Source organism: Fusarium mangiferae, assembly GCF_900044065.1.
Source record: "Fusarium mangiferae strain MRC7560 genome assembly, contig: FMAN_scaffold010, whole genome shotgun sequence".
Classification (NCBI taxonomy): Eukaryota; Fungi; Ascomycota; class Sordariomycetes; order Hypocreales; family Nectriaceae; genus Fusarium; species Fusarium mangiferae.
The window spans coordinates 1,099,942-1,127,701 of NW_024573930.1; the positions used below are offsets into that span (position 1 = coordinate 1,099,942).

General features: G+C 49.5%; 11 protein-coding genes across 11 annotated transcripts; 7 read left to right on the plus strand and 4 right to left on the minus strand.

The window, feature by feature from the left end:
- Positions 1-5,123: 5,123 nt before the first annotated feature.
- Positions 5,124-5,678, plus strand: FMAN_02457 (uncharacterized protein; the record flags this gene model as incomplete). The annotated part of the gene is made up of 1 exon (XM_041820021.1): positions 5,124-5,678. The coding sequence occupies one exon, from the start codon at positions 5,124-5,126 to the stop codon at positions 5,676-5,678; it is 555 nt and encodes a 184-aa protein (XP_041685943.1).
- A 1,345-nt stretch (positions 5,679-7,023) lies between these two features.
- On the plus strand, positions 7,024-8,369 carry FMAN_02458 (uncharacterized protein; the record flags this gene model as incomplete). The annotated part of the gene is made up of 3 exons (XM_041820022.1): positions 7,024-7,140; positions 7,202-7,918; positions 7,968-8,369. The coding sequence occupies 3 exons, from the start codon at positions 7,024-7,026 to the stop codon at positions 8,367-8,369; spliced, it is 1,236 nt and encodes a 411-aa protein (XP_041685944.1).
- A 525-nt stretch (positions 8,370-8,894) lies between these two features.
- Positions 8,895-10,391, minus strand: FMAN_02459 (uncharacterized protein; the record flags this gene model as incomplete). The annotated part of the gene is made up of 1 exon (XM_041820024.1): positions 8,895-10,391. The coding sequence occupies one exon, from the start codon at positions 10,389-10,391 to the stop codon at positions 8,895-8,897; it is 1,497 nt and encodes a 498-aa protein (XP_041685945.1).
- Positions 10,392-11,945: 1,554 nt separating this feature from the next.
- Positions 11,946-14,870, minus strand: FMAN_02460 (uncharacterized protein; the record flags this gene model as incomplete). Its single annotated transcript, XM_041820025.1, has 1 exon — positions 11,946-14,870. One exon carries the CDS (start codon positions 14,868-14,870, stop codon positions 11,946-11,948), a length of 2,925 nt encoding a protein of 974 aa, XP_041685946.1.
- Positions 14,871-16,239: 1,369 nt separating this feature from the next.
- Positions 16,240-17,685, plus strand: FMAN_02461 (putative norsolorinic acid reductase; the record flags this gene model as incomplete). Its single annotated transcript, XM_041820026.1, has 7 exons — positions 16,240-16,361; positions 16,410-16,476; positions 16,533-16,632; positions 16,687-16,832; positions 16,886-17,010; positions 17,064-17,607; positions 17,656-17,685. 7 exons carry the CDS (start codon positions 16,240-16,242, stop codon positions 17,683-17,685), a joined length of 1,134 nt encoding a protein of 377 aa, XP_041685947.1.
- A 561-nt stretch (positions 17,686-18,246) lies between these two features.
- On the plus strand, positions 18,247-19,181 carry FMAN_02462 (uncharacterized protein; the record flags this gene model as incomplete). The annotated part of the gene is made up of 3 exons (XM_041820027.1): positions 18,247-18,494; positions 18,573-18,741; positions 18,777-19,181. The coding sequence occupies 3 exons, from the start codon at positions 18,247-18,249 to the stop codon at positions 19,179-19,181; spliced, it is 822 nt and encodes a 273-aa protein (XP_041685948.1).
- Positions 19,182-19,381: 200 nt separating this feature from the next.
- On the minus strand, positions 19,382-20,589 carry FMAN_02463 (uncharacterized protein; the record flags this gene model as incomplete). The annotated part of the gene is made up of 4 exons (XM_041820028.1): positions 19,382-20,088; positions 20,135-20,217; positions 20,273-20,519; positions 20,580-20,589. The coding sequence occupies 4 exons, from the start codon at positions 20,587-20,589 to the stop codon at positions 19,382-19,384; spliced, it is 1,047 nt and encodes a 348-aa protein (XP_041685949.1).
- A 500-nt stretch (positions 20,590-21,089) lies between these two features.
- On the plus strand, positions 21,090-22,184 carry FMAN_02464 (putative translation initiation factor eIF-2 alpha chain; the record flags this gene model as incomplete). Its single annotated transcript, XM_041820029.1, has 4 exons — positions 21,090-21,170; positions 21,221-21,383; positions 21,444-21,651; positions 21,701-22,184. The coding sequence occupies 4 exons, from the start codon at positions 21,090-21,092 to the stop codon at positions 22,182-22,184; spliced, it is 936 nt and encodes a 311-aa protein (XP_041685950.1).
- Positions 22,185-22,735: 551 nt separating this feature from the next.
- FMAN_02465 (uncharacterized protein) lies at positions 22,736-23,356 on the plus strand (the record flags this gene model as incomplete). Its single annotated transcript, XM_041820030.1, has 2 exons — positions 22,736-23,007; positions 23,068-23,356. 2 exons carry the CDS (start codon positions 22,736-22,738, stop codon positions 23,354-23,356), a joined length of 561 nt encoding a protein of 186 aa, XP_041685951.1.
- Positions 23,357-24,040: 684 nt separating this feature from the next.
- Positions 24,041-25,395, plus strand: FMAN_02466 (uncharacterized protein; the record flags this gene model as incomplete). Its single annotated transcript, XM_041820031.1, has 3 exons — positions 24,041-24,298; positions 24,356-24,653; positions 24,707-25,395. 3 exons carry the CDS (start codon positions 24,041-24,043, stop codon positions 25,393-25,395), a joined length of 1,245 nt encoding a protein of 414 aa, XP_041685952.1.
- A 605-nt stretch (positions 25,396-26,000) lies between these two features.
- On the minus strand, positions 26,001-27,316 carry FMAN_02467 (uncharacterized protein; the record flags this gene model as incomplete). Its single annotated transcript, XM_041820032.1, has 2 exons — positions 26,001-26,860; positions 26,908-27,316. 2 exons carry the CDS (start codon positions 27,314-27,316, stop codon positions 26,001-26,003), a joined length of 1,269 nt encoding a protein of 422 aa, XP_041685953.1.
- Positions 27,317-27,760: the final 444 nt, after the last annotated feature.

Genomic DNA, 27,760 nt, shown 5'->3' on the forward strand with positions numbered 1-27,760 from the left:
CATCAAAGACTCGGGCTCTCCCTCGACAGTGAGGTTCGTGTACGCAACCAGATCCGGGGCAAGTTCGAGATGCTGTTGCAAGGACAGCTCCGATGGTTCGTTGGGACTCAGAATCGTAAGCGCCGCCACGATTCCTTACGGTGCGCGCAGACGGTGCGCGACAGTGGAACGTCAGGATATCCTGATTGTGCGAGATGCGCAGCCGGCGCCGCTATCAAGAAAAATGGTTCAATAAAAAAGCGAGCGACGGTCCTTCAATGCGCCATGCAATAGGAATCTATCGAGATGGGGCGCGGGCGAAAATCGGGCGGGTCGGTGTGCGTTGGACAACTACGGTAGGTTGGCGACACGCCACGGAAGCAATCGGCGGGAAGGAGGGAGCGACGACCGCGGGAAAAGGAAGGCGCGACAAGCGGAGGCGGAAAGCGACTTCGGCAACAGAAAGGCAGCCGTACAGAGCCGTGAACTCGGTATGCAGCAGGCGGGATCCGGGGCCAAGAAATTGATTTTGGGTCGGTTTTTGACGATAAGGGACCGATATATATCGAGGGACCGTTTGAGGCTGTCGAGAAATGCGGATTGAGGTGGGCAATGCGCGTGACCAGGCTGCCAGATGGTGTTGGGTTTAGGCCTTGGGATCCTCTTCGGGGGGGCGAGGGGAGGGGGCCTGCCTTACCTATGTCGTGTCAGCCACAGTGAGGCTGGTGGAAATGGAGCCTATCGTCCAATCAGATGCGGTATCAGGTGTTGCCACTTTGAAAAAATGACGCGGGACTGGAGAAGTGAAAAACGGAAACAAATGGTTCTCGTCCAATCAAAGCTTGTTTCTCCAGTTTCTTATCAATTGCGCGACCAGAGACAAAAAAGAAAAGGACCCCTGAACCTGTCAAGACATTGAAGGAGGCAATGATGCAACCACGAACTAAATATAACTTGTCGACAAAACATCATCAAAAAGAAATACGAATTGAGTGGCAATTGTTGCCAGGCAGTAAGATCAGGCCTCGTTTATTACCGGGACAATGGCTCTCAAGTTCGGCCCTTATGCAGATAAGGTAGTCTACATCGTTTGCAAGTGTCATCGTGCAGGCGGCCCATCGTCATATGTTGACAAGTCGATTGTTTGTTTATGCTGAGCGACGTTGATTCTTTGTTACAAGCGTGGTTTTCACGTGGAATTCGCGTAGAGGCAGCCATTGTAAATGCAGGTTACCGGGAGAATATGGAGTTTGGCCGGATATGCCCTTGATCCTCCATCAATCAACAAGTTGGACTACCGTTGGCTCAGCATTTGCGTGCTTGTGCTTGTATGGCAAAGGACGCTTCCACAAAATCACATGCTTCTTCCATCTATGAATCAATGATTAGTAGAGGTCGTTCCATTATTCTTCCACTTACTCTACATAATTCTCCCGTCTCTCAACTTTAATCAATATTTATGCGAAAGGTGATCGACAGGGACAATTAAACTCAACTTTTGAGTTAAACCATGACGCTACTCCTACTGCAGGAACGTGCAGGGCCGAGTCGGTTTAAGTGCTTAAAGCTGTTATCGTTTCCCTGGGCAAGGTTTATTTCCCCGCATCGCGAGTTAAGGGAGCATAAAATAGCTTCAAGCTCAATGTGTGGTAGTAAATAAGAGCAGGAATGAGACATGTGTATCAGCACCAGCGCACAAAGAGTACAAACCTACGCAAATGAGGGATCGCGATCATGTCGATGCTGAGGTTGATGCAGTGAAGAAGCCACAGAACTCAATCGAAAGAGCTCACCATCGACTGCGTGACATGCTCAGCATTCTTATCGCATGTCACTGAGACGCCAGTCGCCCTAATCTACTTGGGTGTCTTTATCGAGAGAACTATCAGTCGAAGGGCCAAAGCCACGGCACCGAGCTTTATCGGCATCGAGCACGAGCACGAGCACCGGATACAAGTGCGATTGCATGATGACCTTCTCACTGCACCATCGAGCTAACTGGTGGCTCTTGAGGGCTTCCAGGCGTTGATGGTTCACAGTTTAGTGTTCAATAGTATCCCAATTGAGTCTCTTAGTGTTCCTGATATAGAAAAAAGAGGCTGTTGAACAACGTGGTCATCGTGGTCAGCTGTGTTGGTTCTCTTGCTCTGCCCAAAGAGGCATCAGCATTTATCCACGAGGCAGCAGTAACGGTCGCCTCATGACCATAACGAGCTAATTCAGAATCATCCTTTCCTGTAACGGTCGACACTTTGCCAAGGTCATTGAGAAAAGTAAAAGTTGCAGACTGTCAATTTTGTAGAGTTGAAGGTGTTGCGATATAACGAGGGGGAGGAAAGCGAGCGCGAAAGCAGCCAAGGCCAAGAGAACGAGGCTTTCCTGGGAAGAAAAGGTCTATAGAGGAAAGAGACTTGTTCTATTCACAAGACACGCTAATATATGGTATAATGTATTGCCAACCAACATTGTTTCATCTCTTGGCGGCTGCCCACAAGTTAACACCAAAGACAAAACGTCCCCGTTGAACAAGAAGAGCGTTGATGTAAGCCAAGATGCAGGTTCCTGAGTCATCCACGAAACAACTCAAGCAGTTTTCTCAGTCGAGCCGGCTTCACCGCCAGGGGGTCTCTTGATAGAGAAACAAGCCCAGCTTTGTTGGTTCTCCTGGATCTAACCGCATCCTCATGCAGCGTGGAATGGCAATGGGGGAGGTTAGATCTGATCTGACCTTGGCAGGGCGTTGTAGCGCTAGAAGGCTGAAGTACTAAACTCTTCTAGGAAGTTTGATCTGGCTTCTAAAGCTTCTAGCGTGAGACGACGGCCTAATCGAGCTTGGGCGAGTCCTTAGAACTGACGAATAGTGGGGGATCATCATGGACTGTCTGGTCTCTGTTGATCGATTGTATCTTTTCTATGAAATGACACATCTTCAGTACCACTTTGTTCCGATGCCTACCGGTGTCTCTCAATTAATACGGAGCATCAGCTCCTCAATCAAAAGGCCGACCAAGAAGAATCCGTTCAAGAGTCTCTTTGGTCGCGTGGTTGCTTGGCCTGGGGTACATCCCTGGTGCAGATCTGCTCTGACAGCCAAGGACAGGGGGTCCCGGACTGTCAAACCTGCAGACACACAGCACGTTCCCTCAGGGCTTATGCACGGCAATGGAACCTTTTTACGACTACTGCTTCACGATCAAAAGCATAATGATGATAAGCCAAACTGCAATACGCCATTGTGAGTCAATAACGAGGCGTTAGAGGCGTTTACACGTTTTAGCCAGGGGCTCAAAAGCCACAGAAACAATCCGAGATGCTGGTAGGTTCAGACAATCAGTGAGGCCGAAACATCTCGGGTGTAATGACTGACGCCACGATATGGATTGTGTGCAGATCTAGCCTGTAGAGAAGCCATGTCGTCCTAATTTGGTCAATGACCTGATGTAAAGAGGCACAAGACCGTTGGAAGGGTCCATTATCAACTTCTTTTTGTGTAATTGACGTAGAAGAGGCGTTTGAGATGGGAAAACTGTGTCGACATGACGTGTAAGTGGTCTTTTGACACGAAAGCATCTCGTCTGGCAAAAGAAATGATTACGATAGTGCAGTAACGGACAAATCCTTGCCTCCACAGACGCAGAAATAGAAACTGATGTAAGCTCTGTCGCTGAATCAGGTCCCAGAGACTCCATCATCTTTTGGGTCACCGGCTTCTTCGGGTCCCCGAGTAAGCGAAGCCATCTCGGTATTCTCCACAGCTCTTACACTGAACAACCGCCCCCGGCATCGGCAGTGGGAGAAACACCGAGGAGCGATAGATTTTTGGTCTTGGCAGGTAAAAGTGAATGATCTGGCACGGTTGTACTCAGCTGCCTCTGCACCGCCAGGCTCTGGCTACACCCCAGCCTTGGTGGCGTTTTGTCCACACGGTCTGGACGACTCGGCAACGAGCCACTCAGAGTGTTTGCTTGGGAAAAGGCTGGCCGAGCTAACAAACAGCTTCTTAGAATATTCTTCACGTATTAGTTATACCGAAGGGGCGAGACCGAGGTCGATGACCCCGTTGCAACGCGGTGCCGCAAAGATACACTGATGGCGTATGGCTGCCGATAGTCTACAGGGACATGGATAGGGCTAGAGACAGGGACAGGGATAATTATGCCTTGATTGAGTAGTTTGGTGGCCGTAGAAGCTGTCAATCGAACGGTTGGTGACATTTCTTCTGGGCGTGGTCACATATCAAACCTCGAGCGGTGACATCTCCATCGTCGATTTTAGATATGTAACTTTTCGACTGGTGACATGTTGATTCTCGACGAGTGACATGACAATCGACGATTCTGTCCGTCTTCATCAACACGTGGTTGCTGGAAGTTACGGCTTCACACGCGAGGCGGAAACTAACATGGGTTGGTCGTCGTCCAAGACATGGGCAGACCTGGACCTGGACGATGACATACTGAGTCCACCCTCGTAAGACCAAAACTCCCTCGGCGTCAAAAGTTAGAATTCACCAAAAAAGAAAAAAAAATATATTTTCTCAACATGACGAGAGTCATAATCATTCATGCTCTGAATCATGCTGGAAAAAAGATCTGCAACATGTGGCTCAACGCTCTGCATAGATAGTTCCTCCATTCCATCGTGTAACCCCCTGGATTGCCTCATAGTCGTTTCAACGCAGCGCCTCATGAGCAAACACTTGCTGAGATGGGCTGGCCTTGTTTCACGGATCCGCAGGGGTTGGTGCGTCTGTGGCGCTTCACTTTAACGCCCTCTAGACCAAGACCCTCAGCTTGACTTGTAAGTCTTGTAAGCCCAGTCTTGGGAGTCTCGAACTCAGTAAAGATCGGCTATTGCAGCGCCGTTGCGGGCCGTCAGGTTCTTTTTCGACGCTGATGCCCGCTCAACTTTGACGCCAGCCTCCAACGCATCACTTCAGTGATTACTTACTACCTTACCTAGGTAGGTACCAACCTATCCTCACCTAGCCTCTTGTTATATCTAGACCACTTCGCCCGTTGAAAATAGGAATCTCTTTTCTTCATACCATTCCAACATACAATACAACACTAACACATCCACTTGTATATACTTCACATCATATCGCATCAGCATCTCTTCAACTTATACATCCACCAACAACCATGTCTATCCTCAGCTCTATCAAGCGTGCTCGCGACCACAAGGAGACAGTCAAAGCCAAAGAAGTAGAGCAGCCCAAGGCAACAAAACCCACACAAAGATATCGCCATGTTCCCACACACGCAGCATGCGATTCAGTCAACGTCGGTCCAGCTGGTGCCCGTCATCACGACCGCTCCAAGGTTCGCGCTGAGAATCGAAAGCGAACGGCAAAGGCCGTTGCTGATGCCATGCACGACAACCACCACATCCAGATGAACTTCCCCGGATCCTCAACGGCCTCTCCCTTCACCAGCGGCAGCTGCAGCACTACCTACCAAGCCAGCGAGACTGACTACGATGGGGACATCAGCCCTAGAAGTCACTCTCCTGTGCATCACTTTGAGCCTGCCCACACCCACATCTATGAGTACTCTCCTGCGCCAACTTTCCATCATCCCATTTCTCTCAAGGGCAAGGAAGTTGTCCGAGGTCCTCAGTATGGTCTGGCTTACACTGTATCTCCTGACCCTCGGGATGGGCTCGCTGAGCGTTTCCAGACTGGTGTCATGATCTGAGCTTGTACTTGATGAGATTTCTGCCCCTGGAGGGTGATTTCTCAGACACGATCATAAGCTACAACCCAAAGAGAATCAGCAAGGGACTGACTCCCTGCTACCAACCACGCTTCGGCCCAACAAGGTCCATCAACTTATACCGATCCGTCCACCAAGCTCTCCATTGAGATCGAGCAGGACACGGCACTCTGAGTTTTGAAAGAATGCGAAAGCGAACAACCCAACAAGACACGACCAAGAAAAGAAAGCTACAGGGGTCGTCTTGTGGGGGAGAAAGCAAGCATTGGACATGGGGCGCCTCTAAGTCTCGGGCATTCCGATGTCGAGTTTGACACATCTTGGCAGAAATCTTTATACCAGTACTAAAACACAAAAAAGTACGCCACACTCTGTTTAGACTTGGTTCAGAGCAGGAATCCGAACCAAGCTAAGCCCTTTTACTTCATGTACAATAGCGCTTAGACTTTACTTCTAGAACCTTTCGGGTTCTTCCATTAATTACTGTTACATACTTTTTTAGCTTTAGGCTTTGGCTGCAATGTCATTCTTCGTTGGCTGGGACCAACTGTTGCTGAAATGAAACTAAGACAACGAACGATTCACGCTCACTTTCTGTTCTCCATCGATCGCGATCCTTGTGAATGTCTTGAAGACAACTACTGCAGGGGTTATGATTGAGTTTGTTACCTAAATAATCAAATGCGGTTATCCGTATTGCAGTCCATTGACTCAGTCTGATTGATCTTGTAAGTCACAAAGCTTATTAGACTCGCTAAGTAGAGGTAGCAAGGGAGGCTGTATATTCTCATATCATGTTAGTTTCTCAGTCTGTTTATGGTCTGACATGAAAAATACAATCCAAAGTCTCATGTATTTCTTGAGATATGTCTTGAATTGAGTGAACGATCAAATGTGGTTGTTCTCATCAATGTCTTCAATTGTTCTAAAATTATTAGCCTCGGCAGTTTCCTACTGGCCATTTCACCATTTGGTCCCTGCCGATCCCTACCATCTTCACTATAGCACACTTTGACACCCGCAGGCCTGTAGCTACGTAATCATAGATTAGATGCAACGCCTCATTCATGCTTCGTGGCCTTCTAATGCTGTACAACCACAATCGCAAGCAACCTGCCTTACCCACCGCATCCATACTCTAAATCTTTGCTTCGCCCACGGGCGCGTTCGCCTTTTTTTTATTTTCCTTTCCTTTCCTTGTGTACGTTGCACCAAATCAATTGGCATCTCAAATGAGCGTGCTTTAATTCTACCGACACTCGCCTTTTCATCGCTGCATCTCCGCAGTCGCGAGCCGTATTAAACAACTTCTCTCCCCTTGGCCAAAATGGCGATCGATCCGCCCGCGGAGTTTCTCAGACCTCTATGGGCTTGGGCTGAAGCTACGCCCGTCTACATTCTTCTGACATTATTTCTCGCACTCATTGCGCTGGCACTTCTTGGGGTATGCACTGCACTGAACCCCTCTAGAGGGCCCCGCGCAATCGCAAGCTCACCATTCCTAGCTCTATGTCATCCTCCATCTCGTCGCGCCAAAGCCTCGACCCGTCTACGCCTCCGAAAAGACCTACCTTACCAGCCATCCCACCGAAGGACGCACACAGCCTCAACCTCTCCCCTGCTGGTACGATCGCTGGCTCGCTGAGCGACAGGCTAGCGAGCAGCACGTCCGTCCCGATGAAGCATTCCCTACTCCCGATGCTGGAAACATCGAACCCGCCCAAGTGCGTCTGAGCGTTGTCTTCCCAGCCTACAATGAAGAAGCACGCGTTATCCCCACCCTTGAAGAGGCTGTCACCTATCTCGATGAACACTTTGGCCGGACCAAACAAGCTGGACCTAGCGGAGTAAGTCCTACGACTAAGAGACATGTTCGGAACGCTCCTAAGGAGGATCTCGGCGGATATGAGATCTTGGTTGTCGATGATGGAAGCAAGGACAAGACAGTGGATGTTGTCCTCAAGTTTGCCCAAGAACACGGCCTCCATGACATTCTTAGAGTTGTCTCACTTGCTCGCAACAGAGGCAAGGGTGGAGCGACTACTCATGGCTTCCGACATGTGAGGGGTGAATATGTCCTATTCGCTGATGCTGATGGCGCATCCCGTTTCTGTGATGCTGGTAAGCTCATTGAAGGATGCGAGGAGGTTGTCGATGGATCACACCGCGGCGTTGCTATTGGAAGCCGAGCCCATCTCGTCGGCAGCGAAGCCGTTGTTAAGGTAAACTAAGCCCCTCGTCTATAACAACTGTATCAACTAACATAACTAGCGCTCGGCTCTACGAAACTTCCTCATGCGATCTTTCCATCTCGTGCTCATGATCCTCACACCCCCGGCAACATCGCGCATCCGCGACACCCAATGCGGCTTCAAGCTCTTCTCGCGAGCATCCCTCCCACACATCATCCCCTACATGCACACTGAGGGGTGGATCTTCGACATCGAGATGCTCATGCTCGCAGAGTCAGCACCCGCGACACCAGTTCTTGGCCACGATGGCAGTGTTATTGGCACCAGTCCCGGCATCAAGGTTGCTGAAGTGCCCATTGAGTGGCACGAGGTTGGTGGCAGCAAGCTCAACGTCATCCAGGACAGTATCAAGATGGCTATTGGCCTTGCGGTGCTGAGAGCGAGTTGGATGTTTGGTGTCTATCGAAGACGATTGACATAGGATGGAGGTCAAGGGGTCACACAGGATATGAGCGCAAATGCTCAGTAATCACAATGATCATGTCTAATTGAATAAAACACACAGTCAACAAATCTTTCAAATTCATCAACATAAACGGCTCGCCCTACACACGATTAGGCTGACAAGACACGGCAAAGTGAAGCTCAATTGCAATTAATATTAATCTTGAAATGGTAATCTACTTGTATCTCCCAATCTCTAACCACAGATAGTATGGGGATCAAGCATGCGTGTGTGTGTGTATATCTAACAAAAGCCCACTCCCGCTCAACACTCCAAAGTGCTCAAATGTCTCATAACCACCCATGAAGAGGACAAGGGCATATGTACAATAGTCCCTCTGCTCTAATCTAATGTCTCCCATTTCTGAAAGAAATTTAGATTCGTTTTTAAAATTCGACATAAAAGTCCCAAGCCAAAGCTCCATAAACGCCGCAGCTCTCGCTACTTAGACATACAATGTTCTTCTTCTCTTTCTTTTTTTTTTTCTCCCAAGCTCCAGATTTACTGGAATGTCTCCCGGTACATGATTGGAAGGAAGACAATGCATGCCTTCCAGAGGATGAGGACGGCATCAATGATAGCGAGAGGAGCCTTGAAGATGCCCAAGATACCGCAGCCAATGACGGTGCATGCGTTGAGCCAGATAGCAAGGAAGGCAACGGAGAAGAAGTGATACGCGAGGATGAAAGGCCGCTGGAGCATACCAGCCAAGAGAGCGACGGGGCCGTCAGTTGAGCCGCGCTTGAAGTAATTGAAGCATCCGTACTGAAGAGCGCGGAGCTGACGGTCGTTGGCTGCGAACAGGGAGTACAGAGCCTGGGCAAGAACGTTGATGATACCAGTCAAAGGCTTGCGCTTCCAGTAAAGCTGATCAAGAGCATTGTTGATGGCCTTGTTGTCAGCGAGATCAGACACCTTGCTGGGGTGCAACTCCTCGGCAAGGATGACAACATCGTTGAATGCGACAGTCATACCACCGCCAGTAAGAGGATGTCGCATGTTCATAGCGTCGCCCAGGAGAATGGCTCCGTTGGCGCGCTGTTTCGTGGGAGGAAGCCAGCTGTTGGGCATGCTTCGGGGGATCTTGCCATCCTCAAGAGCCTTCTCAGCTGAGGGTCGGATGCTGGTAGGGAGCGCGGGAAGGACATAGTTGCGGATATATCCACGAACACCGCCATTCTCAGGCGAGGCTTCGGGGATACCTTGAGGCACATCAATAAGAGCGCGGGTCTCGTGAGTGCCGATCTGGTAGAGAAGGATAGGGAAAGCATTGCCAATGATGACATGGCCGTGGCCAGGTTCAGGGAGATCGCAGTCGATGAGTTCAAGAGCGTAGAACTTTGAGCAGACCTTCGGCTTGGTCCTGAGAACCTCCTGGCGCCACTTGGAATCGTAACCATCAGCAATAATAGTCAACTGTCCAAAGTAGTAATCCTTCTCTTTGGCACCGGTCTCCTTGTTCTTTGTGCGACTCTCAACACCGAGAATCTGGTCCGACACCTCTCCGCGAAGCGTCTTGACAACCTCTGTCTCAACAACAGTGATGTTCTCATGGTTTATGCACGACTCTCGTAGCTTGGTGATAAAGCGACCGTGGTGGAAACTGCATCCAGACGGTCTCTTATCCGCTGTGCTGTGACCTCCCCAAGCATGTGTGACATTTCCGCTATCGTCGAGACCGGGGTAAGGAACGAGGACCTTGTCGCCGTGGTAGAAGACAGTGTATCCGTAGCAAGGCATGGCATCGATGCCCTCGAGACAGTGACCGAGGCCGATTTTCTGTAGTGAGGCGACACCTCCAGGCTGGAGAAGTTCGCCAACGATGCGATCGGGCTCCGATAGCCATCGCTCGAGAAGGAGAACGGATCGGCCCTGGTTTGCGAGAGCGTAGGCGATAGTGCAGCCGAATACACCAGCTCCTACAACGACGACATCGGCCTCGTGGTATTGTTCGCGACGGCGAGTCTGCGACTCGGTTGATGTGAGTACTGAAGCCATGGTTGAAATTATTGGCTGTTGTAGAAGTGAAGGGAAGTTGAGTCGCGGTAGTTGAGGAATTGTCTAACAAGACTTTCGATGGGGAGTGGGGGGTCTATTAATCGCGGATCGGGGGGCGGCGAGAAATTGGATGGATTGGCCCTGGGAATTAGGGGGTGGAAGTGGTCAAAGAGTAAGAGCAGCAACAAAAGGCGATGCTTTTATAAAGAGATTGAGATCAATGCTTTTATGCAAGATGACACAATATTCTCGCAGACGCTCAGGTGTAAGTCAACAAATAATGGAAAGTCTTATCTCTTATAAACGTAAATCGGTTTTCGGGGGCCACAGAGCCTGTGACAATGACGCTCTCGACTTTTTGGGGGCAAGTATAAAAAAGGTTAGAGGTCCAGTGAGAAAACACAACTAGATCGATCAATTGAGATGGAATTCTGGGCAATTGGACCGATTTAAACACCACAGACACTTTCAAAGACGACAATTCCTCTCGTCTGATCACAATTGACCGGATATGCGCCGTTTATAGGCTCCCTTTTCCTCTCATCCTCGTGGCATTCATCCTCCAGGATATCAACAAATCAGCCTATAAACCGTCACTGAATGTCATGTCAGGGGCCCCAAATTCAAAGAAACGAAGGGAAAAAACCAACAAGGAAGAGAAATGGACCCTTGGACTGGCATGGGGCGATCCTGGCATTCTCTCTAGGGCTGTCATTATCGTAGCTCCAGGGGAATAGCCCACTGTAGGGTCCCCTGGAACACTTCACCCCGCAACGCTGTGGTCTCCCTTGGTCGCAGCAATCGCGCCACCAAGACCCGTAGACGCCCTGACCGCTAAAAGAGCAGCCAACCACCGAAGACGAGATCTTGCGGGCATGGTTCGATGTGCGAAAAGGACACCGCCAGGTTCCGGGACTTTTCGCATGTGAAAGACGTCGTCTCATAGAGAGAGAAATTCAGATCGTACGTGGCCCGAACCAATTTCTCCTCTGCCGAGTCCGGTATTACTTCGTCGAGAGTAAGAGAAAATACGTATTCGGAATGCGACTCTCAGGGTTTCTCTGGTTGGGGTCGATGCTTACTTGATGTTCCTGCGTCTGTTTAGCGGCTAGTGGCCAATCAGTTTCTGGTTGATGACCTCAGTTAACCAAATCTCATGATGACGGGGTCAATTCTACACGAATACGCTGCTGCATGTGACACTATCAACCCAAGCCCCACCTGTAATCAAGTCATCTCACAGCAGAGAAACGGAATCACATGCGAAAAAGAATCATCCATAGCTTATCAGTTGACATGTGCTGAGAGGGGCACGTTGAAACTCATATAGCATTTCCATAGGAGGTAAATAGATTCTTTAGATATTGTTTTGTATTGTTTGTTTTGCAGATAGTACCATAACAGATACCATCATATGCTCATATTCTCAGGCCACAAAGAAAAGTTAACGTGACCAAGAAGCCCAGCCGATATACCCAAATGCCTCTTCTGTAACCATAATGTCTACGCCATGCCAATGCATATCCGTGTCTTCCAAGTATACAACCTCTAATCTCAAGCCATTGCACCAGCTATTTCCTTCTCTAAGTATATCTCATCCTCAGTAAGCTCAGGCGAGGGCGTCCTCTCTCGTTTCGTCCGCTCGTGTCGTGCTGTTCGGATCTTATCTATCTTGTGCTGTCGAGCAGGCAATTCATCCTCGACGATCCTGTGCCTCGACTCGCTCAATGCTTGTGGTGTTGAATCTCGTCTTGAGGACAACTCCCAGTCTGTATTCCGCTTGTCCTTTGGCGTCTGCCGCCCAGATTGTGTGTCTGGGAAGAAACCTCCTTCAAATGCCACTGGCTCCTCCACCGTCTTGAAAGCTCCAACAACCTCCTTGGTAACGGCCTCCCGCTCTTGTTTGTTCGTCGCCCTCAGGGTCTTGATATGTTCAAGAGCATCGTCAAGGCGTAATAGTACTTGCTTATGCGTGTTCTCTCGCCTGTGGTCCGTGGCTGCCCTTGACGCAACATGCTTCATAGCTAACTTGACGGATTCCTTGCACTCTTTACTACCCTGCCACCATTCTGACTTCGATATGAAGCTTGCAATAAGTGACATCAGGTCTCTGTAACGCCCTTGTCCGGTATAGGAATGGATGAGACTGGCAAAGTTGAACTTGTTGTACGCCAGCTCACCCATACCATTCTGCTGTGCTGCCATTTCGCAGACTTTGATCGCGGCTTCGGGGTTGCCCTTTTGAGTGAGAACACGAGCAGCTTTGTTGTATACACTGTCATGAATGTGTTGACCCTTAGCAAGATTCTCGCGGAGTAAATCATTCACGTTGTCGCCAGCCTCAAGTCGAGCGACCAGCATAGGAACCAAAGCACCGCTGATGTCGTGATTCCTTATGTATGCCTCATTAATGAGACATGCCACTGTGCCAGAATGGGGTCCTTCCAAGTGAATATTGGCGACAACAGCAAGTCGAAGGCATCGTGATGAATTCCCAAGACCCTTCTTAGTTGCCTCCTTGTAGGCGCTGAAAACACCGCTCCAGTCATTCTCAAGCGCCAAAGTGTTCATGTGTTTAAATGCTGCTCGCTCATAGATGGATATTGAATCACCTCGGCGTTCGGGCAGAGTTGGGGCAATTCCATAACTGTCTGTCTTCTCTCCTGGCAGAGGCTTGTGAAGGCCATGCAGGCCGCCTTCACTAGCGTAGCTGGTCAACAGAGGGTCCTTCAGCCATGGCGCAGAAGTTCGAGCATCCTTCAGCATGCGAATCACGTCAGCTCTCGACAGGTTCCAGTATCTGCAGCACTTGTCGGCAATCTCGTTGAAGAAAATCTGGTCCATTGCCAAGCCACCATCTTGGCAGAACTGCACCCACGCAACGAGGGCTTGAAGATTGCGGGTTCGGCCGTGCCTGTCCATGACAAAGAATGCCAGAGGCTTATTCAAACTCATGTGGTGGTTGCTGACAAGATCTCTCACAAAAATATCCATCTCCGCGGTTGTGTGGTCCTTGCAATAGATCTTTGTCAGCCAGGACAGAACATTCTGAAACTGGTCGGATTGCTTCGCTTTAGGTCCGAAAGCCTGAAGTCCAGCCGAGACCTTGTCCCATTGTCCCAATTCGGCTTCGCGTACAATAAATCTCCCACGAAGCTTGACATCGACACCCGAGGCCTTCGGTCTCATCTCACGGAGCTGGGACATCTCTGCACTTGCAGTCGCATCATCACCAGCATCAAGAGCAATGAGGGTAATTCTGCGTCTGGCAGCATACTGAGTAGACAAAGAGAATACACTATCGTCAAAAAGACCGCCTTTTTGGAGTAAGGTATAAATCGTTTTGACCTCCAGGAAGTCCTTCGTCTTCCTCCAGTAATGCATGAGTAGCCGAGTGACCCATTCATTGCGATTGGTATTCAGTGCCTCCTTCGATTGTGGCTCAAAGCGAGACAAACTTCGCAGTAAGTGCCTCACACCCTCGACGTCGCGGCTGCGGGAAAGACTGTCGAGGAAGGGTACGGCCAGAAGGCAAATATCGTTGCAAGCGGGACGGACAGCCTCGAGTATGAGAGGGACTGTTCCGTATTCCCGAGACACTGCTGCAGACTGAAGTATCCGGATACCCCTTGATAAAACCTCCTGGGCCTCTTTACTCTGTGTAGAGGTTGAGGTCAGACTCTTAAGCATTTTGGCAGCTCTCATTCCATTCTGGACACGCTCATCGCGTGGCAAGTCTTGGATCTCCAATTCCGTCAGGAGATTATCCAGCAGTGACCACGATTCTGGTTGTCCTATCGAGGTTTCATCGGCCGGCTCTGTTTTTGCAATGCCAACCTGTCTGTTGCCTGTCGTTGAGGTGTTATCCGTCGTCGACATTTTTGTTGAGCCTGTACTAGCGTCCTTTCTGGCCTTGGTCGTCCTGGAATTGGCTGATCGTGTCCTTGGTGATGATGTAGTTGAGAGCCTAATCTCCGGTGATAACCTGATTGAAAGGGCGTTGTGAGAGAATGTGCTATTTTCTGATATGCGTGATAACTCCTTTCGTGCTGCGTCCCACTCGTCCCATCTCTTCTGGCGGTTCTGAGGCGTACTTGTTGAGTCCCCATCCTCAGGCAATGTTGTCTCAAAAGACTCTATATGCTCAATCTCCTTCGGGCGCGATAATTCATGCTCTAATGAGTCAATCCTTGTTCGTTGACGGCGCACAACATTGTTGGTGGGTGCGTGCGAGAAATCGTGGGCAATTTCGATCGGGAAGGTTTCTCGTCTACTGCTGTAGCTCTCAGCCAGCGCAGCTGAGTTGCGGTTCACTCGCGCAGTGTGAAGTTTCTTGGCATTGTCGAGAGCAGCTCGAGCGATGTTGAGTCGTCGACGTCGTTCTTCAGCAAGGATGATGACTGAACAGGACGTTGTTAGGAGAACACCTCGGAGAGCGTTGACGGCGACCCTTGAGGGGGCGGGGCTTGGAGTGGCCATTCTAGGCGGTCGTCATCTTGATCCGGACCAATTCTGCCCCGGATCGGCTTTGTGAGATCGCAGGTTCGTAGGTTGATGTTCAATTCGTCGTCTCGGTATGTCGCTCGTAGTAATTGTCGTGGTGTGATGCACAGATTCTAGGCCGAGTGAGATCCAATCGAATTGGAGGCTAGGTACGTACCCGCCCGGCCGAGTAATCGGGACCTCCGGCCAATGAGAGAGCTACGATGGCCAGAAGCATCAGCCCATTTTAGGTCAGCATCCTTGTCCATATTCAGCTCCAGGGTAGGCAGTTTTGGCGTCATCGTCCTCGTTTTGATGTCTTACTGTTACTGGGATTTTCATTCTATAAATGTCCAGTGCAACTTATCATTTCAGTTATTTAGTTCCTAATACTATTACATGTATCTACAGTTGTTCCAATGGGCCAATACGTTTCGGGTGGCAGGTCATTCAGGTATCAGACCTTCACACTGCGCTTTTCCATACGGTACTGAGACCGTTCCCCGCAAGTGATAGACACTTCGAACAAAACACAATGATGCGTTGATATAAGATGCTTATGATGCACAATTTCGCACAATTTCGCACATCAAGGTGTTCAGTGTCGATCTCGAACCATATATCTAGTATCTAGTGGATGCTAAAAGTGTGCCTCATGCAACCTGAACACTTCCCCATGTTCTAAGTCCGTTAACTCCAGCTCTCAGCTGCTTGTTTCGATCATCTTGACAACTGCTTTTGCTGAATAATAGCATGAACTGATATTGATCTAAACGTATCTAGGTAGTTCACTGTTTTAGTGTATTCTGAGAAGCCAATGAGAATATTTACGTGAGTTCGCTGAGGCTAGTTTAGAGGTCTTGTCCCTTTCGTTGTGCGGATGGATATCAACTCTTGCAGGATATGCCCGTACACGCCTCGTTAGTACCGTAGAAGGTGAGTCAACTTCAGTATCGTCTAGGAAGCATCGCACAAGATGTTACAGGCATTCTTCAGCAAGTACGGGTCCGACAAGTCCGTTTAAGTCCAGAAGGTCCGTTCCAAAATGGTGCCTATAGGTGGGATTGGTAGGAGCTGCCATTTTCATATGATAGATCTGAATATATAAAGTCAGAAGAGAATCCTTCACTACTATCAACTGAGAAATACTCACAACTCTTGTATTTGATAACATAAATTCAGCCACCATCGATCGTTCTTCTGCAGTGACGCCACTGCCGTTGCCGCTGCCGCTGCCACTATCATCACCACCTCCATTCGCTGCCCACTCCATCCTCATTATCCCTATAAATACACTGCCACTACATCTTTTCACCTCAACTTCACACCTCTTTATCACCAACACTAGCAACCTATCGCAAACATAATGGCTCTCCCTTTCGCACCACCGCCCAAAAGCCCTCTAGGGCGCTACCGACTTTTGTCACCAACTGCATCGGTTTGGGTGTCCCCTATTTGTCTTGGTACAATGAACTTTGGAAATGCTTGGTTAGATACACATCCATTGATGTCTGCTATCTACTAACGGTATCGTAGGAAAGAGTGGATGGGAGAATGCGACCAGTCCACATCGGAGTCAATCTTGGATTTCTTCTATGAACAGGTGTGACCACCATATGTCAAATGTAAGATGTCGACAATGTACTGATGAAAGAACAGGGCGGAAATTTTATTGACTCTGCAAACAACTACCAATTCCAGGAAACCGAGAAATGGGTGGGAGAATGGATGAGGAAGCGCGGCAACCGGGATGAAATCGGTTTGTAACCCCTTCTCACTCAACACTTGGTCCTGTACTTACGCCTGCGCTCAGTTCTCGCCACCAAATACACCACCAACTTTCGAGCTGGGCCTGGTGCTCCTAATATCATGGTGAACTTCACTGGCAACGGATCGAAGAGTCTGAGGGCTTCAGTTGAGGCCAGCCTTAAGAACCTGCAGACCGATTACATTGATCTTGTAGGTGTTTTCTTCCGAGCGAAGCTCAGAATGCTAAGCTAACAGGGCCTCAGCTCTATGTTCACTGGTATGATGGCAACACCTCTATCCCAGAGATGATGCAATCTCTCAACCAACTCGTACTCTCCGGAAAGGTCCTCCACTTGGGCGTCAGCGATACTCCTGCTTGGATCGTGAGGTAAGATGCCATGTGCCTTTCTAAGAGCGAATAACTTGCTGAAAACTCCGTAGCAAGGCCAACGAATATGCTCGCTGCAATGGACTGCGGCAATTCTCTGTTTACCAAGGTCGTTGGTCGGCGGCCTCCCGTGACTTCGAGCGGGATATCATTCCCATGTGTCAAGCTGAAGGCATGGGAATTGCGCCGTGGGGCTCCCTTGGAGGCGGAAAGTTCAAGACCGAAGAACAACGCAATGCGCGGGAAGGACGAAGAGTGGAGGCCAGCGAGAAAGAGATCAGAACCAGTAAAGTGCTGGAGTCGATCGCTAACCGTAAGAACACACTCATCACCAGCATCGCACTGGCATATGTCATGCACAAGACAAGTTATGTATTTCCCATCATAGGTGGTCGAAAGGTGGATCATCTCAAAGCCAACATTCAGGCTCTCACCCTGAATCTCTCCCCTGAGGATATTCAAGAGATCGATGGGGCTACTGAATTTGATGTGGGCTTTCCTAACGATTTCCTGTATCGTGGGGGTAACTCTTTTGGAGGTCCAGACGTTTGGCTGCTCCAGATGGGCGGCACGTTTGACCACATCCAACCACCAAAGGTACGTTCCTCATAACAACACACGAATACATGTGCTGATTTGCTATAGCCCATCTCACCGGCTGCGCGGGGGGAATAGGGCGTCCGCCTCAAAGCGAACTTTTGGCGATGGTTACCAGCTCGGTCTCGATCAGACTGGATGGAATTGGATTGGAAAGAGAGAATTGGTGCTGTAGTGATGCCTTCTTATCGATGGTGAACCAGACGGGGTTGCTTGTTTGTTAGACTGGGACGAGAGTGAGCACACGGGTTCAGAATAAGAGGTTATTGAGGACATCGCCAGCACAGAAAACCAAAGAACAAACTTGCTTTGCAAATTCAAGACTATTCTGTTAGAATATATTGTTATGTTGCTTGAGAACTGGCAGATACACAGAAGTTGAAAAGCAACTTTAAAGGGAAAATACGAACAGCACATGAACTTGATTTTTCTTGATATTGCCGAAATGATTTGCTGTTCAGAGGTAGGAGCTGTTCGGTGAAGCCTGCGCTGAACAAACAGAAAGTGTCAGGAAAGAGCCATAGGGGACAGACCGCAGTAGCTCCTTCCTTCTTTCCCATCTGCAGTCGGGACGCACCTGACTTTACCACCACGAAACGTAGGCAGCCCACCTCGAAAGATTCACCAAATCACTCAAATATGTCTTTTCAAACAATTTTACCCTCTATAGAGGTGGACGACAGCCATGTTGCCGGTCATCAAGTCGAGTTAGTGACAATGCACCAAATCCTCCTTGAGGACGATGATGATACAGAATCCAACCAAACCATTGGCAGTAGTCGAAAGAGAAGTCGAAGTCGAAGCTCTACGTCCTTCCCAAGTTCGGAAGAGCATGATGATGTCGACAGCCCAGAATCTGCCATGGATGAGTTTACGAACGTTGAATTGTGTGCCTTCATATCATTCTTATCTTCCGCATCATTGTATTGACTCCCAAGAGTATCCCAGAAACACCTATTCGTCAGCGACAGACAAGCCAGTCCCTACTTTATAGCCCGAGAAGCGATGTTGAAAGCCGAGCCAGTCAACTGCAGCTGCTACCTCTTCGAGCATGTCGACCGACGAAACGAAGGCGAATGGAGTCCATTCGTTCTATTGGAGATGCAGAATATACACCTGACCGACGGTTCTCAGGTAAACACAATCACGATACGCTTGCACTCCAACAGAAAAATGACTGTCAAAAAGAAACTCAAGCGAGACGCAGCCGGCAGCGGCATGGTACTCCATCACCAACAACAACACATACGTCTGAGTCGCCTGTAGTCACAAAGTTGCGGCCTGTTCCTCAGGGAGCCCCCCGTTTGATTGAGAAGAAAGGGCAGTATACAATCAGAAAGGGAGTTCGAATTCGAGATTATAAACTTCCGGGGCCTTCTCCGTGGCCATGTGCTTTGCCATCCAATAGCCTGGAATATCAATGCCGAGATGGATTTGATGTGAAGGAAGTATCGCTTGGGTATCCCCAACCAATGGTTATTCGGATACGGGAGAATGTACACGAACCAACCTTGGGGAACCACAAAGGTTTGAAGTCAAGGAGCCCGTCGCTTGGGACCACTGAAATCGTCTAGAGATACCTACATGTGGCTGGTCAGCAGCAAAAGAACCAAGAACAAATAGGGCAACCATTCACGACGCTATTTTGAGGCTGCTCCATGACGGGTATCTTGATGCCACTTCCTTTAGATCGAGAATAGTACAGAATAAAAAATCAAGCCCCGCAACCACCAGAACGCCTTTTGGGATAACAAGACTGTCCATCGCGTGTCGCCTATTTAGCTCCCTTGCCCTTGGCTTCATTCTCGCCAAGCTCACGGATCAATACCGATGTCTGTCCGGCACCGCTGTAGTCCTCTTGTCCAGTCTCAAACCCAGGGCAAACACCCACAGCAAGATATCTCCCGTCGCTTGAGAAAGCAAGCGCAGCAACGCTGTTGGGGAATTTCTGGTACTGTTTAAGTCGTCGCTTTGCTTCTGCATCCCACAAAGCAGCGGTGCCATCGCCACCCCCTGAAGCAAATGTTCCATGGACAGGGTGGAAGGCGAGAGCATTTACGGGATAAACAATATCACCGTCACCATCTGGGGCTGCCTGTCGATGGCATTTGAAGGCGTACTTTCGGGCCTGGGACTCGGCTGTATCCTCAAACCACTCAACTGCAACACGGCCTTCGATACTGCTAGTGGCGTAGCCAGCATCATTGGGCATGCAGGACACTGCGCGTGTCAAATATCGCAGAGACGATTCACGTTGTTGCCATGGCTGCAGGTCAGATGAACCAGTTGCGAATAGATCGACAATGGTCTTCAGGTCGTAGATGTTGATAACACGGCCAGCCATGGCAACCACGATCTTCGTAGGACTAGCAGCCAGCGCATGAGGCTTGCCGGGGAGGGAGACCCTAATTGGGGTGCTTGAAGGATCGCTGAGGTTATGGAGGTTCAAGCTGCAATCCCAAGACGCGGAGACCAAGACCGCTGGTTTCTGTTAGTATGAGTCAATCACAGAGGTTCAATGACTCACAAAACTTTGGGCTGTAGGCTATAGACCGCACCGGCGCAGCATGTTTGCTCAGCAGGGTCTTCTCACCAGTCTCCAAGTCGATTCTGTTCATTGTTGTTAGCTTAACGTTTCGAGGCGTATCCATTCGCATCCACTGACCTGTTAACACACCAATCCACGCCAGCAGTAAAAGCTTCATTATCATTGGCGCCGAAGCAGACATCCAAGACTGGCGCCCGGTGTTCGTATGTGTTGACGAGAGTCGCCTCGCCAGCTCCACCTGCGATATCATAGCAATACACCTTCTTATCCCATGATGAGACAAGGAGCTTGGTTCCAGAAGACGGCGCAAACGCGATCGCCGAGACCGCGTCGGTTGGGGGCGGTGAAAGTTCGTATTGAGTCGCTGGAAATCAATCAGCAAACATTCGCGACTTTATCGCAGGTACAGCAGTTTGGAACTTACCAGGAGCCATGGCTAAGTATGCTCTTGTCGACAGGCTTGGTGTTGATGAAGTTGTTTACCTTTGGTTCAGTCACGTGGAAAGCTCCCATCATGGCAACGAAAGTCATGGGCGGGCCATCTCAAGCGCAGCTGGCGGCATTATGCCCGAATTTTCAGGTACTACCTCCACTGCCACTGCCACTGCCACTACCAATGGAACGAAAACGAATGAGCATGGGAACGAGCCACACCCCGCCACAACCCCACCATCATCAATCGAGTGCACTTGCAAAATGTCAAAATTATGACTCTTCCCCTCTACATCCACTGTTGACGTGACGATTTACGACCTGATCGCGCGAGAATCACTACCGATACTATCGCAGGAATAACTTATTAAAATTAGACTTTTGGCTCTTTTTGAAGGCCCGACTTGCGATCTTGTGCGACGGCACTCGACATCTATAAAACCCCCCACCTTATTCTACAGAACCCGACCGAATCCTCTGAAACCTCAAAAACACCGTCAAGATGGCCCAAAATCAACATTGCCGTTTTTACGAGGAGAAGTACCCGGAGATCGACAGCTTCGTCATGGTCAATGTCAAGCAGGTCAGTAACAACCTGATCTGTCCGAAAGAACTGCCTCTGACCAATTTCAGATCGCCGAAATGGGTGCCTACGTTAAGCTTCTAGAGTACGACAACATCGACGGCATGATCCTGCTTTCCGAGCTTTCGCGAAGACGTATTCGAAGTATCCAGAAGCTCATCCGGGTTGGTCGCAACGAGGTCGTCGTGGTGCTCCGTGTCGACAAGGAGAAGGGTTAGCATCAAATCAACGTCGGGCTGAACTTTGGGCATGGATATTGATTTTTTTGGGCAGGTTACATCGATCTTTCCAAGCGACGTGTCTCCCCCGAGGATATCGTCAAGTGTGAGGAGCGATACAACAAGAGCAAGATGGTTCACTCTATCATGGTGCATCTCGCCGAGAAGACCAAGCTCGATATCGAGAGCCTCTATGAGGCCATTGCTTGGCCCCTAAACAAGCGATTCGGGCATGCTATCGACGCTTTCAAGCTTTCCATCACGTCAGTTGCTCTTTACCAAAGTTGGACCACATTTACTAACCTTGAGAAGAAACCCCGAGGTCTGGAACGATATTACCTTCCCCAACGAGGTGGCCAAGGAGGAGCTCAAGTCATACATCGGAAAGCGTCTTACTCCCCAGCCCACCAAGATCCGAGCCGATATCGAGGTCACTTGCTTCGGATACGAGGGAATCGACGCCGTCAAGACTGCTCTTCGCACAGCCGAGGCCCACAGCACCGACGACACCCAAGTCAAGGTCAAGCTCGTGTCTCCGCCTCTCTACGTTCTTACATGCTCGACCTTGGACAAGAACGTTGGTATTACTTGCTTGGGAGAGGCCATCGTTGATGTCCGAAAGAGCATCGAGGGTGCCGGTGGTAACTTGACAGTCAAGATGGAGCCCAAGGCCGTTACCGAGAGCGATGATGCGGAGCTGCAAGCATTGATGGAGAAGCGTGAGCGTGAGAACGCCGAGGTCAGCGGTGACGAGAGCATGAGCGACAGTGACGAAAACATCCCTGAGACCATCTAGGTCATGGACAGACGAAGAGTCTCCAGGTCAGGATGAGTCGGCAAGACTGTTAGAGCCATGCCAAAGTAGCCCGCGCACGAGCGGGTTGTTGGACACGGAAAAGGGTGTAATAGAGGGCGTCTGGGAGGCTGAAAGGAAGCATGTATCCCGGAGTGCAAAGCATCACTAAAAGTCCAGACTTTCATGTAGTTCTTCCGATGGTAGGAAGTGGCGTCTGAAACGGCGTTGATAACGAACAGTTCTTTGATTACTTGAGACACCGTCTTTCCATTGTGATTAGTGTGTTTCTGGCTTGTTTTCAGTGGGACATAACTTTAGTGATGTTTCTAGAGCTGTGCTTCTTAAGTTTCATGTTGAATAAGAATGCCTGTCTCGTGCTGCCTTACATGGCGGGTTGTCGGAACTAGCCGATAAAAGCTTAGACTTGGATGTAGAATTTCTATACTTGGACTCACAAACACTGATAGTCCCACTACAACGCTCAATCTCACAGCAACGGGAATGTTATTATTTAACGACACTCTTTTTGAACAATAATTAGAGCCTTTGTAATGGCTCTCGGCTCAGTGTGGGCACGTCTGAGAGGCAATGGCCAGCCCAGTCTGGCCAGATCAACAGCTCTGAGACTCTTTGGATTCGCAACATGGATCCCAGTCATCGCCATGTTCAACCTGCACGTTGCAGAGCTGACTTTTGTTGACGGTGCATCTATGTATCCGTTGATTAACGACGACAAAGACTCGACTTTACGACGAGATGTGATTCTCAACTGGAAGTGGTCTCCTCAAGAGAATCTGGAGAGGGGCATGGTTGTGACATTACGGTACGAGCAGATCCTTCCCAAAGCCTGGAAATAAGCAATTGATGAGAATTAACATGAAAGTTATAAAAGGAGTCCGCTACATCCCGAGACAATCGCAGTCAAGCGCGTAGTAGCACTGGAGAACGATGTGATCAAGACAAAAGCGCCTCATCCTCTGCCGACAGTGAGAGTCCCGCAGGGGCACGTGTGGGTTGAGGGCGATGGACCGCCTGGATCGAGTCTGGATAGCAACACGTACGGACCCGTATCTAAGCAGTTGATTACAGGGCGGGTTACTCATATTGTGTTTCCTTTTCGCAAGTTTGGAGCTCTTCCATGGAGGGACCACCAGAGGCCATTGATGGAGTAGGATATGAGATGAGATGAGAGGAGATGTATTATATGTAATAAACGGAACTCATGAAGACATGTATAGACCTTATGATCAACTCGATTTTACAATTAATTTCCCGTTCAATGAATGGCCATTGTCATATGATCTCACTGAAGACTCACTATGCATTACCTTAGGCGGGCAGAATTGGCGTATGATGAGGTGAGATAAGATAACAGACCGAAAGCCCGTTCGGTCATTTCAAGAAATTCTTTCATCGGGCATTCTTCCATTGACGTAGTTAGCGTCGGGTGCTCTCAGTCTTTAGAAGGTAAAGTACATGCGCTGTAAATCCAGGTGCGGTCCCTGATCGGCCACTAAGAAACCGCTGAGCAGAGCCAACTAGAGCCGCAATTCGCGATTAGTTAACCCAGTAAAAAGCCAAGACCAGGTTCCTTCATCAAAATTCTCATAAACGACATCGCCCAGACTCTCGGCTCTTATCTATTCTTTGTGACCCTGCGACACCCGCCCACTCGCCAACGACGAAACATCGCGACAGAGCGATCCCTCTTTAATACTTGTTCTTCTCTCTTTCTTGGGGATCCTCTTGTCTTCCTTTTTTTTTGCTTCCGAAGCCTTCCGCCTTGTGCCGTCACCGACTCGACTCGCCCAACTGTTTCCTACGGTCCGAGTTCGATCTCTTGCTTCGCCCGGATTATGCCCTTGGGTCTTCAACAACAAGATTCTGACCTCGTCTTCGCTCAATCGACGACGACGAACGACGGATCAACGACTGCGGCGAGCGATTTTGCGCCATCTCCCGAGCATCGTCATGCTGCTTGGACGGGTCGTCGCTCGGAAAGTTGTAGAAGCAAGACCAGTGACCAGAACATGACCGCACAAGATGTCGAGGCCGAGGGGCGACCACCGTATCTTCATGTACGTCAGAAACTACCAGGGTGCTATGTTTGCATCGCCAAGCGTTCTCGACCTATTCGTTTCCAGGTGCGCTAACATGGGACCCCACGACAGGCCATGATCGCGGGTGGTATTGGAGGATCTACTGGCGATCTACTCATGCACTCACTCGACACTGTTAAGACGAGACAACAGGGCGATCCCCACGTTCCTTCAAGATACACATCGCTAGGACAGTCCTACTACACGATATGGAGACAGGAGGGTATAAGACGGGGTCTCTATGGTGGATGGATTCCTGCGCTTGGAGGTTCATTTCCAGGAACGGTTATGTTCTTCGGTACATATGAATGGAGCAAGCGATTCTTGATAGATCACGGCGTGCAACAGCATCTTTCATACCTCACAGCAGGTATGGCACCCTAATGAGATCCAGCAGCAGTACACGCACTAACAAACTCGTAGGTTTCCTTGGAGACCTCGCAGCATCTATCGTCTACGTCCCCTCAGAAGTTCTCAAGACACGCCTCCAGCTTCAAGGCCGTTACAACAACCCCCATTTCACCTCCGGCTACAACTACCGCGGTACTATCGACGCTGCTCGAACCATTGTGCGCGCAGAAGGCGCCTCCGCCTTGTTCTACGGCTACAAGGCCACTCTCTACCGTGATCTGCCCTTCTCAGCTCTGCAGTTCATGTTCTGGGAACAGTTCACCACTTGGGCTCGCAAATACAAGCAGAGCCGCGATATCGGAGTTTCCCTAGAGCTTCTCACTGGTGCTGCAGCCGGTGGTCTTGCCGGTGTTATCACCTGTCCCCTCGACGTGGTCAAGACACGACTCCAGACTCAAGTCAACACACCAACTGAGTCCCGGCATCCCAAAGACCATCATGCCAACTCACAAGTTCGACACATTTCCACCTCTTCTCCCAGCACACATCGGCCACGACCTGGCGCCATTGCTCTCGACACCTCCTCCGTCTTCACAGGACTACGGGTCATCTACCGAACAGAAGGCGTTGCAGGATGGTTCCGCGGTGTCGGACCTCGAGGAGTATGGACATTCATCCAGAGTGGCTGCATGCTGTTCTTGTACCAGCGACTCCTCCGACAGCTTGAGGTTCTGATGCCCGTCGAACGAGAAGAAATGTAAAAATCTCCACACATACACATACACATACACCTTGTTCTCACCTTGTCGTTAACTACCTTGCTTGCTATGATTTTAAGAACATTTATTCACGCGCGGTCGCAAAAAAGTTTCCTCCCCGCTTCACCCCCACCCTGTATAACTCGCGCATTAGAGAAGCGAACTCTATGAGATGAAATGCAATGGACATTTATGTACAGATAGAAAGAGACGTTTGGGGCTGTGGACGGCCGTCATTGTTGGGCGTTGGGAATAGAAGGGAATGACTGATCAAACATATCAGGACATGAATAGAGATGAGAGCATGAAGCATAGAAGCTCTCTGTTGACTTAACATTTATGACTTTCAAATAGGGCAAATTGCTTAATGATTGGTTCAACGACTCGAGCAATTCTCCGATAAGGTGAATGGCGTCGTCGAGGACGCAATAATTGGTACATGAAAACCTCTTGATAGCAACAACGAAACTTCAAGTCAACACTCGTTCATAAAATCAGGGGCATAAAACACAACTTCAAAGCCCATTAGCAACAAACAGTAGTGAAACATGCACTATGGTATTCCTTCCTTCGTAATAAGCGTAATCATCATTGAAATATCCTGCAAATCAAGCATCCGGATCACTATCTTCCACGCAAGGCAACTCCTCAAAGTCGCTCGCACGAGTACGTAGCTCATCACGAGCAAGGCACACCGCAATAGCGATAGTCAGGGCATTCCAGATCCCCTGGTGTTCATCTTTGAAATCGACTTGGACCTGGAAACTGACATGGGCGTCGGATCCTTTGGATGAATCGACTGTGAGAACAAGAACCCAGGTGTTGATAATGAACAGGCCGTATACAACGGGAGGGTGACGACGGTAGGTATGTCGAGGGGGAGTCTGGGGTTCTTCGGGTAGAGAGGGCGATGGGGACTGTGAATGGCATGACTCCCTCAAAAGCATCGTTGTCTTGGGGAGTGCTCTTGCCGCGATACCAGGGCTCTTAAGTCCAGGTTCAATCTTGACAGTGATTCCATGGGTTTCGGTGGTTGGCGATACGTTTCCAACTCGAGGATGTGAGCCGAGCCGGCTCTCAGCAGGCGTCAGCCATCCCCCAAACGATGTCAGCCCATCATCTGGCTCAAGTTTGATTTTCGGAGATGCGAATACACTGGGCTTGATAACATCCCAGAACTGAGGGTTTCTATCCTCTCGGAGAAACTCGCGCTGAACCTTTGCGAGAGCTCTCATACGGTTCTGGATGTGCTCAGTGATCTCATCTTCCGGCATTTTCGTGTCTACAATTTCTGTCAGGATGTTCGGAACAATGCGTAGATGCAGGTAGTCGCCGTCCTGTGCTGCCCAGCTCAAATACTTGTCGAGTTCTCGTTTGATGAGCTGCGGTACTTTCATCCGAAGGCCACTCTGAATGGTTGTCCTGGTCTTTGCTGTGAGGTCCATGAGACGAAGAAGGGCGGTTGTTGCTACAAATAATGAGCAATGTACTCCATAACATTTAGGATAAACATACCTCGAAAGTCATTTGAGTGAGCACAGATGATAGGAGGAAACTCATCCGAAGTTTGGAAGACAATATCTGAGATGGGTACTCCTCGTAGATCGACATCCCATGTTGTAGGAAGCAAGGGTAGATCCTGTCGCATGTACAATATCTCAAAGAGTCGCTCTTCAGCGGGAGCCCAGGTGCTGGCGCCAGGATATCGCTCCTTTTCCAGCTTCATCAACTCTTCCATGGTGTTAGAACAAGTAACTTCTTCTTCATCTTCTTCGTCGATGGTCAGGAAACTGAGCTGAACATCTTCATCATAGCTTGTGGGACTCGACATCTTGGGAGTGTCTGCATCATAGTTGAGTCTCTTGCGAGGTGAGACCCGAGTCGTCGGACTCAAAGAACGCTTTGACTTGGTGCGTTGCTGCATTTTTGGTGTTTATGGGGCATGAGGGCGGCTCTGAAGATCGATGTTCTTGTTGTTTTGTTTTTGTTGTGGAGAGAAAGAATAGGCTTCGGTTTGTGTTGGTGAGAAGGAGTAATTGTTGCACTGCGAGTACCCGTGAGACAGGTGAGTTTGGAAGACGTCACTTCCGCGCAGGTCAATATTTTCTTGCTTAATGTGCTATAACAAATAGGTAGGAAAATAATAAAAGTTCTAAGGAGCCTCTTTTGGTGAAAAATACCTGATATTTTATTCCAGTCACGAATATGGCCTTGTGAAGTGAAGTGATATTCACCCTCTTACACTGCTGGATGCGGGGCGTGCACCTATAATATCGCCAATCCTCGCACCCCTCCCGGAAGTTCACTTTCGCCGCTGAAGCCAATCAGAGCCAGTCATCGAATTTCTTCACATCCCAAATCAACTGTC